The sequence below is a fragment of the Aythya fuligula genome, chromosome 26 (assembly GCF_009819795.1).
Source record: "Aythya fuligula isolate bAytFul2 chromosome 26, bAytFul2.pri, whole genome shotgun sequence".
Lineage (NCBI taxonomy): Eukaryota > Metazoa > Chordata > Aves > Anseriformes > Anatidae > Aythya > Aythya fuligula.
In genome coordinates, this window is record NC_045584.1 from 515,189 (window position 1) to 524,604 (window position 9,416).

A 9,416-nucleotide genomic window follows, 5' to 3' on the forward strand; every position below is an offset into this window, starting at 1 on the left:
GGGTGCCTGTAGAGCCATGGGGTGTCTGTAGGGTGTCTGTAGAGTGTCTATAGGGTGCCTGTGGGGTGCCTGTAGTGCCATAGGGCACCCACAGGGCAGCACACCGCTGGATGCCCAGGGGGACCCGATCCTCCTCAAGGTCTCCCATCCCGAGCCCGACCGGGCCAGACCCTGCTGAGCTTCCTGCCGCGTGCGTGCGTGCTCCGCAGCCCCTCCCTGCCCCCATCCCCTCCCCATCCGCCCTGCCGCCGCGGCCGATTGGCCGGCTCTCCGGAAGGGCGGCGCTCTGCGCTCCCGCCGCGCTCTCTCTGGCCCTGGAGGACCGCGAAGATGGCGGCGCCCATGGAGGTGGCGCTGGTGTCGGACGCGGCGGGGCCGCTCTGCAACTGCTCCGTGTGGGAGCTGCACTCGGGCTCCGCGCTGCCCGGATACCGTGGCGGCAACAGCGGCCCGCGGGGCCTGGCGCTGCTGGGGGGCGAGCACCTGCTGGGGGCACAGCTGGGCAAGAGCTACATCAACGTCTGGGAGCTGCAGAGGAAGGTAGCGCCGGGGGAGGGGGGCCCGGGGGGGCTTGCGGGGGGGCTCCGGGCACGGAGGGGCCCCCCCGGTACCGGGGAGCTGCGTGGGGGCTGCCCGCCGCTGGGGGGGGCCGGATCCGTGCCGAGCTCCCCCTCAGCCCCCCCTCAGTGGCCGCGGGGCCCCCCCCGGGGGCTGTGGGGTGAAGCCCCCCGGGCCCCCCCCCCCTCCACTGGAGCTCCCCCCCCCGAGGTGCCCCGAGGCCCCCCCGGGCCCTGCCCGCAGCCCCCCTGCCCCCCTCGGACCCCGGGGTTGTGGTTTTGGGGGGTGCTGAGCTCCCTCACTGGAGAGGTCCCCAGGGGGTTGTGTGGGGTCGGCTCTAAAGGCTTTTTTTTTTTTTTTTTGGGGGGGGGGGGGGGATCCATCCTCAGATCCCCTTCCCGAGCAGAGAGCTGCCCTCGCTGGGGCCATGGGGCTGCTCCAGGAGCTCCCCCAGGAGCTCACCCGGCCCCTCCGCACGTCGGGGGGGAGTCGCAGAGAACCCCCCGGGCTGATTCTGCTTTGCCTGAAATCTCCCATGTTCTGGGCACGTTTCAGCCAAAAACGGAAAATCCACAGACAAACCCCTCCAGCCAGCCCTCACCTGGCCCTGCAGAGCTGCCCTGCCCCTGGCTGTGCCCCGGCAGCGCCGCGGTTATGGCAGGAGAGCAGCACAGAGCCCCCGCCCCACGCCCAAAACCTCCCCGTTTCTGGGCCTTGCCCTCAGTTTTGCTGCAGAGAGCAGCAGCAGTCCGGGAGCTTCAGTGCGTGCACGGCCCCTTTGCTGCGTTCCCTTTATTCCTGCCAGCTCTGCTCCCCCCAGGCCAAGAGCTAGCTCAGATCGTGTTTCTTTCTCTAATTAATATTATTCTGCTGTAATCTTAGCTCGTCTTCTGCTGAATCTCCAGGGCTCCCCAGCTGTGGAGCACGACTGTACCCAAATCCCCTGCCTCTTGGTACTGCTCCTGCTGCTTGTGGCTGGGGCTCTGTGGGTGCAGGAGGGCAATTTACCTTTTCACTGGGGGATTAAACACAAAGCAAGTGCGAGGAAACCGGCAAAACACAGAACAACTCAGTGGGATTTGTGCTGTCCCAGGGACCGTGCTCCTCCATCGTTCTCTTCTTCAGCTCCTCTCCAGCCCGTCCTGGTTTCAGTTAGCACAGAGTTGATTTTCCTCCTGGGAGCTGGTAGGGTGCTGTGTTTTGGCTTAGGGTGAGCAGAGTGCTGAGAACACCCCGATGTTTTATTGCTGCAGAGCAGTGCTCGCACCAAGCCAAGGACGTTTCAGCTTCTCGCTGAGATGCAGGGTGAGGGCACGGCCGTGTGGTGCTGAGCTGCCGGCCGGGTTAAACCACGGCACGCACAGAACCCCAGAATCCAGGGGCAGGGCCGAGGACTCTGCCCGGTGCCGGCCTGCCCCAAGCCAGGCTTTTATTTCTCTCCCCCTCCCCAAATCACCACCCTCACTGAACGGCCGCTGTCGTCTCTGTGCTCCCAGGACCAGCTCCAGCAGAAGATCATTTGCCCCGGGCCGGTGACCTGCCTGACGGCGTCTCCCAACGGGCTCTACATTCTGGCCGGCGTCGCTGAGAGCATCTACCTGTGGGAGGTGAGGAGCGCTCCCAGCCTGCTGAGGGGATGGGGAGGGCACTGGGACACCCAAAGGTGCTGGCCAGGGCTGAGCGAGCTGCCCAGGTTCTCCCACATTTTAGCCTAATATTTGATGCCTGCAAAGGCCGCTGGGCTCTGCTCGTCGCCCTGTTTTTAATTAGTGGCGGTGTTTACATGGGGATTACGCTGCGTTCTAAGCACCTCACCAAGTAAATAGAAGAACACAGCTTGCTCTTAGCCGCAGGATTAAAGACCGAGATATCTAACCTGTAAAGCTCTCCATCTCGGGGGATGTTTCTGAGCCTTATTATGTGGGTGGCTCTATCTTAATTCATCAGGTTTTGCTTTTAAAAATGTGCCTGTGGCAGCACCGAGGAAAAAAAAAACAAAAGCCCTCAGAAGGAACGCTGGGGCTGAGACTGCAGCAGGTGGGAGTTGCTTGTTCATGGTGCTCTGAGCTGGTCTCTGCTCTGCCTCATCTGCAAAGCGCGTCCCCTCTGCGTGCCTCCAGCTGGCCTGGCCTGGCAGGAGCGGTGACCGTGTCCGCACGGCGGGGTGAGCAGGCACGCTGAGAGGCTGCACGGAGCTGGGGACGGCTTCCAGCAGCCCCAGTTACTCGCCTGCTCTGCGAAACCACTTGTTCTCTGTTGAATTGCAGTTTGCCTTTATTTTTAGGTGTAATTCAGACAATGAGAGGGAGCTGGTTCTGTTCTTTTATGTGGCACTCCCTCGCTGCCTCTGTAGTTCCCTCCCTCCCTGCAGCGTTGCCTTTCACCAAGAAGAGCTCCGGGTTTAGGAAGGCATTTTCCACCCCGGAGCCCTCCTTGGCCTGAGACCACGCAGCCTTGCCAAAATGCAGCAGCCCCTGGGGCGGGTTTGTGAGCACCGCAGCCATCTCCTGCCTTTGAGCTGAGTAACGAGGCTGGAAGAAGCCATCAGTGATATCAACAACGAACAGGACAGCTTCACAGCCTGCCTGTGTCTTGACCGGGGAAGCTGCCCTGCTGTCCCTAGGTTCTGGAGCTGCTGTGGGCAGGAGCCTCCCAAACTGCCTCGTGTGGGATTTACCTGGGGATGGGCTCTGGGTGCTGAGAGCAGGGAGCAGCTACCCTGGCACATCCCGGTGTTCCTTTCTGAGCATTCTCCTGCCCTTTCCTCTGCCCTAGGTCTCCAACGGGAACCTCCTGGCCATCCTGAACCGGCACTACCAGGACCTCACCTGCCTCTGCTTCACTGATGACAGCAGCCACTTTCTCTCAGGGGCAAAGGACTGCCTGGCTCTGGTGTGGAACCTGTACAGGTAACGGTGCCGTGCTGGGCACAGAGAGCATCTGGGCCAGGAGTGCAGACCACGAGGTCCCCACCACTGCCGGGAGGCAGGATCAGCTCTGCTTCAGCCTGTCTCTGAGCTGTTCTTAAAACCTGCTGGTGGTGACAAGGCTGCGCCCTCCTTATGCAAGCTGTGCAGTGCTGTTATCCTCAGTGCCAGGTCGACTTTGCCTGGTGTCCCACCCAAGATTCCCAAGCTGCAGCATTTCCCCCGGGTATCAGCAGCTGAGGGCTCTGTCCCTTGGGATGGGGGAACCCCTGTAGCGGCCCTTCTCGTGCCGTGGCTGCTGGCAGCTTCTGCACTTGGTCTTGCAGCCACGGAGCCGTCCCCGAGGCAGCAGAGCCTTGTTCAGCTCCCCCTCACAGCCGTGGCTCTTGCTGCCCGGCCGTACTGAGTCTCCTCTTGGTCCTCCCTCCTACAGCGTGCTGCAGGCAGAGCCCTCCCAGATCCCAGACCCTCGCCACGTGTGGTCCCGACACAGCCTCCCTATCACGGACATGTGCTGCGGCTTCGGGGGGCCCCTGGCACGAGCTGCCACAGCGTCCCTCGACCAGACAGCAAAGGTGAGGCTCGGCTCGGAACAAACAAATGTCCCAGAGGTGTGCAGGCCCCGGAGGGTTAAAGCCTGGCTTCTGCTGGGCTGCAGCAGAGCTGTCCGTGCGGGCTGCAGCAGCTCGGTTTCTTGGCTGTCTCTGTGATGACTCAGAGCTGCCAGACCTAATGGGTTTTGCCTCTCCAAACAGCAGCGGTTTCGCTGCACCTGCCCTCAGACTGTGTCTCCTCATGCTTTGCAGTCCCTCTCGTCCCTGGGGGGCATTGGGCTCATCCCTCATTTCCCTTCCCCGGCGTCCCTTCGGTCTGGCAGGACGCAGAGCACGGAGCTGGCTCCTCTGGGCACGGCAGGCACCGGAGCTGGAGCTGTGTCTGCTGCTACTGCCTTGCAGGAAGGCTCTGCCCTGGGGAACCAGACGGGGTGAGACGGGCACAGGCAGGTCAGGGGCTGTTTCGGAGCTGCCGAGGAGCATTGCCATCTCCTGGTCACAAAGAGGCTGCTTTGGGTGACCCAGGGCAGGCCAGTTTGTGCCTCAGTGTCCCCAGCCGCAGTGAGGAGGGGGTTCTGGTGCTGCCAGCTCGGCGCTGGGCATGTGGGTGCTGCTCCACAGCAGGGGGTTCTTCCCGTCCTGTGGTGGACGTTTAAGCCCTTAATTCTCCTGCGCTGCCTGACTCCAGCTCTGGGAAGTCGCATCTGGGGAGCTCCTGCTGTCCGTCCTGTTCGACGTGGGGATCATGGCCGTGACCCTGGACCTGTCCGAGTACCACATGTTCTGCGGCGGCATGGACGGCTCCATCTTCCAGGTCGACCTCTGTGCCTGGGTGAGTGCTCGGGGCGCACCCTGAGCCCCGCTGCCTCCCCGCTGCGATGTGGCAGGACGGGAGGGCCTGGCTTCCCTGCGCCTCCCCCGCCCTGCCCAGACGCAGCGCTGAACCTGCTGCCTTCGGTCTTCCCCTCCAACCCCTCTCGCCCTCCTCCCTTCCTCCGTTCCTGCAGCCGGTGCAGAGGGACCGGACCTTCCAGACAGAGCGGGAGAACGGGAAGATCTTCAAAGGGCACAGGTGAGATACCAGACATACCTGCCGAGTGCTTCACTGCCCGTCTGCCCACCCCACGGGCTCCTGGCAGACCTTGGCTCGCCCTGAGGTTCCCTTTTCCCCGTTCCAGGAACCAGGTGACGTGTCTGTCCGTCTCCACGGATGGCAGCCTGCTGCTTTCCGGCTCCCACGACGAAACGGTCCGGCTGTGGGACATCCAAAGCAAGCAGTGCCTGAAGACGATGAATCACAAAGGTAGGCATGCCCTTATCTCCACAACCCCTTCCTCCTCAGCTGCTGAAGGCTGCTGCTGTCTCGCTTCTGCTGACGCTGCCGTGCGCAATTCAGGCATTTTTCTGGTACTTGCTTCACACTTTCAGGAAGGGTAGAGGCATTAAAGGGATGCCTTAGCTGTCTGGAGCAGCGCTTTGACCTTGCCCACGTCTGTTAACAACTCTCTTGTGCTCTGTCAGAGGCTGAGTCAGAGATTTTACCCTGTCGATGAGGAAGTCCAGGGTCTTCTGCCTTGTTTTCCAAAGGGAGCCGTTCCCCCAGACACACCCTAGTGTCTGAGGAGGCTGAGGAAGGGGAGAAGCCACCCCCGTGCCCCCAGCAGCAGGCACCCACGAGCTCATGAGGCTCATGCAGCAGAAGTACGAGTTCACTCTCTGGACAGAGGTGGGCGAGCTGCTGCATCGGGGCAGGCACTGAGACCCAGGCTGCCTACAGACCCGTTCCCGCTTGCCTTTTGCTGCCAAGGACCGTTCCTGCGGGGGGTTTGCTGCAGCATCCATCCAGCCTTGCTCCAGTAGCACTAGAAGAGTGAAAACAGGCAAAGCCTGAGCCGTGTGAGTCATCACAGGAGAGGTGGCCAAGCTCCCACTGCGAGCCAGGCGTTAAAACCTTCCTCGAGGCTCCAGAAGAGCACAGAGGGACACAATTCTCTGCTCTTCCCGCAGCACCGTGCTGCTGGGTGCCAGGGCTGCGAGGTGAGGGTGCTTTTTGCAACCCCTGCAGGCTGGGATTTGGCTTCCCCAGCAGCCCTGGCACCAGTTCCACCCCGCTGCTGCCCGGGTGCTTCATCCACACATGGGAGCTGCACGTGGCTCGGGAGGTGTCCCCCAGGGAGCCCCCTGCATGGGGGAGCTGTGCCGCAGGGAGCAGGGGGTGGGGGGGCCCTGCACTGAGTTCTGGCCGGCCGTGGATCCACCTCCTGGCAAGGTCTGTCCCGAGCTGCTGCCCTGCTGCCCCCCTGGCGTGTTCCCTTCCCGAGATGACGAGGGCTTCAGCCACAGCTGATGTGACAGCCACCTCCGGCCTGGCGCGCTCAGGGTGCTGACGTCCCTCTGCTCACAGGGGGCAAAGGCTGTGGGCAAGGGAGAAACCAGTGGGGAGCCACATGACGGTGCTGGAAATAGAGCAGAGGAGCTGGAACGTGGCTTTGGGGCTGGGGAGGAGCGTGCCGAGCTGGCAGGATGGGGCAGGGGCTTCCCCAGGGTTTGCCTGTCCTTGAGTGGGGCAGAGCACGGGCAGAGGGACGGCACCGAGGGGCTGGGAGGGGCGTCCTCACCGGTGGGGGGAGCTGGGCTGGCTCTGCTGGAGGTCTGGGCCTCGGTGGGGAGCAGACGTGGGGATTGAGAGCTACTTGGTGAGGTCTCGTCCCCCCTGCCTGGCTCTCCCCTTCCTTTCCAATGCCCCCCCTGCCCCGTGGGTGGGCTGGTGGTGCTCCCCTCGCTAACGGCTATCTCGGAAGCAGCAGCAAACTTCTTTTTGGGAGGGAGGGAGCAAGAGTAAAAGCAAACTGCCCCCTCCTCCTCCTCCCGTTCTGCACCTTTCCCGGCCGCCCTTGGCAGCGGATCCGCGCGGGAGCTGCGCTCTGCGGCAGCCTTCGCTCAGGTGGCTCTGGATCCTTTTAACCTTTCCCTTTGTGCTGTCGAGTTCAGCGGGGGGAAGACGGATGGCCGGGGATTTATGGGCAGTGCCTGAGCTGCTCTGTTCGCACACGAGCCCCTGGGCTGCGGGGGTGCTGCCGGGGAGCCTTGGTGGTCTCGGAGGGTCCCGCGCCCAGCAGCGCTCCGGGGCCGCGGTGGGAGTCTGGCAGCAAGTGTGAGCCTGCAGCGGGGGGCGGAGGGGGCTGCTGACAGAAAGCAGCAGCCTGTGCGGGTAAGTGTAGTAATTAAAGCACTCATTATCTCTGCCAAACGAGTGTGTGTGATAGATCATTACCGGCAGGCAGCTGTGAGCCGGCCGCTGATGGATGGCTCGCTCTGCAGAGGACGAGCAGACCGCCGGGGGCACGGAGCGGGGCCCGGGGCTGGGAGGTGCCCGGGAGGCGTCTTGGGGTGCTGGGGGTGAGCACGGGAGTCCCGGGCACCCGCAGCTCCTCGGGCTGTGTTTATTCTCGGGGCTGCCCAAGGAGCCAGGCAGGAGGCAAAGCTGGCAGCGATGTGACCTGACCTCCCCCTCTGTGCCGCCCCAGGTCCGGTTACAAACGCCTTCATCGTGCTGGCCCCAGCCAACATGTTCAACCCGGATGGGAAGCCCAGCGTGCCTCTTCCCAAGTTCAGCAAGCACCTCTACGGCACCGAGAGCAGCGACGAGCAGGGCAGCGAGGGGGTAACGCTGCGCCTCGGGCTCCACCAGCAGGTACCGGGGGGCAGCGGGCTGCCGGGGGAAAGGGGTCGGTGGCGGCTCCGGGGGGCGCAGAATTTCTCCTGCAGCCCCCTTGGGGCGAGGACCTGGTGCATTTCTTGCTGATGGAGTAATGTGCAGTGGACAGTGAGGGTGCAGACCCCCACGGTGGGCTCAGGGGCAGCAGGACAGGCAGCTCGATGGCTTATGTGAGGCTGCATGCCTGGCTCCTGGGAGGATGTGGGCCCTTCCCTGCACAAGGCTGCTCCCTTCTCCTGCCTCCTGTGCACATCTGATCCTCTCTCCTGCCTTCCCTGTGCTGCTGAACTTCCCCCGGTGCTGTTCCTAAAGCCTGGGACTGCCCAGCAAGCAGGCTCGTGGTGGGAGCCTCGGGTCCCTCTGCCAGGCAGGGCACAGAGGGATGTGCCAGAGGCTCTTCCCCCCTCCCTGAACTCCGCTCTCCAGTGCAGTGAAATCCATTCTCTCTCCTCGCACTCCCCTTGCAGTCCTGGCTGGTGCAGTCATTTGTCCTCCCAGCCCGGTGCCGTGCTGTGGGCTCTGCTCTGCCTCCTGGGCTGGGCTCCAGCCCCGGAGCATCTGGTGGCAGCACGGGGCTGTCCTGGGCCGTGAACAACCAAAGGCTCATCAGCACGTCTGCCTGTCCCTGTCCTGTCTGCCAGGAGCCCCAGAGCTGCTCCCTCCCCTGTCCGTGTCTGTCCCCAGAGGGTGACAGCTCCTGCGGGGGGTACCCAGCATGGGGGCTGTTGGGAGGGGTCCTCTGAATCCGTCCTGTCCGGTCCTTGCAGGACTCCGGGGAGAGCTACCTGGAGAAGGGCGAGAGGATGTACGCCCAGATGTGCTCGACGAGGGAAAAGGTGAGAGCTCCTCGGGGGTGGGGGAAGCGCTTCCTGCTGGTGCGGGTCCCTTTGGGGTCCTCTTTTGAGCAGACCTGGCCCTTGGGGTGCTGTGCCAAGCTGGGGATGGGGGGGGGCAAATCCTGGAGTCTGCACATGGGGTGGGAGGGGGTGCAGCTTTTGAACAGGAGGTGAAGAAGGGAGGGGATGAAATGGTTCTGGATTTGCTGCTGCTCAGAGGAGCACCAGCCCCCACTGCCAGAGCTGAGGCCGGGTGCCTGCAGCTCTCCTGTCGCGTTTTTCTTCACAGAACCTGGTGGGAGACCAGGAGCACCTGACGATCCAGGTGAGCGAGCTGGAAGAGGAGGTGAGCACCCTCCGGAAGATCAACAAGAACCTCTTCGACTTCTCCGCTCGCATCATCACCAAACCGGCCAAATGAAGAGGCGACCCCCGGCCCTCTCACCCCTCTGCCTCTCCCTGGGGAAGAACCAGCCAGCCCTCGGGCACGCGGACCTGCAGGCACGCGTGGCTCCACGCCTTGCCGGCGTGCGAGCGCGGCGGAACGCGCCGGAGCGTTCGGCTGCTCCGTCTGGCCTCCCTCTGACTACACGGCTGAGATGGGCGCGGGGCTGCTGCGTGTGCTCCCCGGCCGGCTGCGTGCAGGACACCACAGGGACCGTTTGCACCCCGAGGCGCCGCTCGGTGCTGGACGGGGGCAGCCCACGGAGCGGCCGGCTGCCGGCAGAGCGTCCCGGTGGCGGGGCGGCCTTCGGAGAGCAGCTCCTGCCCTTCTCCCGTCTCTTCCCCCGGCCTCTTTGTTTCTTTTCGTTACTCGACCCTG

At 63.6% G+C, this 9,416-nt stretch overlaps 1 protein-coding gene across 1 annotated transcript; it reads left to right on the forward strand.

Annotated features, from left to right (window-relative positions):
* The first annotated feature begins 330 nt into the window (after positions 1–330).
* WDR18 (WD repeat domain 18) lies at positions 331–9,089 on the forward strand. The gene is made up of 10 exons (XM_032203746.1): positions 331–540; positions 2,055–2,165; positions 3,334–3,467; positions 3,919–4,060; positions 4,728–4,871; positions 5,047–5,111; positions 5,218–5,342; positions 7,567–7,733; positions 8,525–8,593; positions 8,883–9,089. Exons 1-10 carry the CDS (start codon positions 331–333, stop codon positions 9,012–9,014), a joined length of 1,299 nt encoding a protein of 432 aa, XP_032059637.1. The 3' UTR covers positions 9,015–9,089.
* The last annotated feature ends 327 nt before the right edge of the window (positions 9,090–9,416 follow it).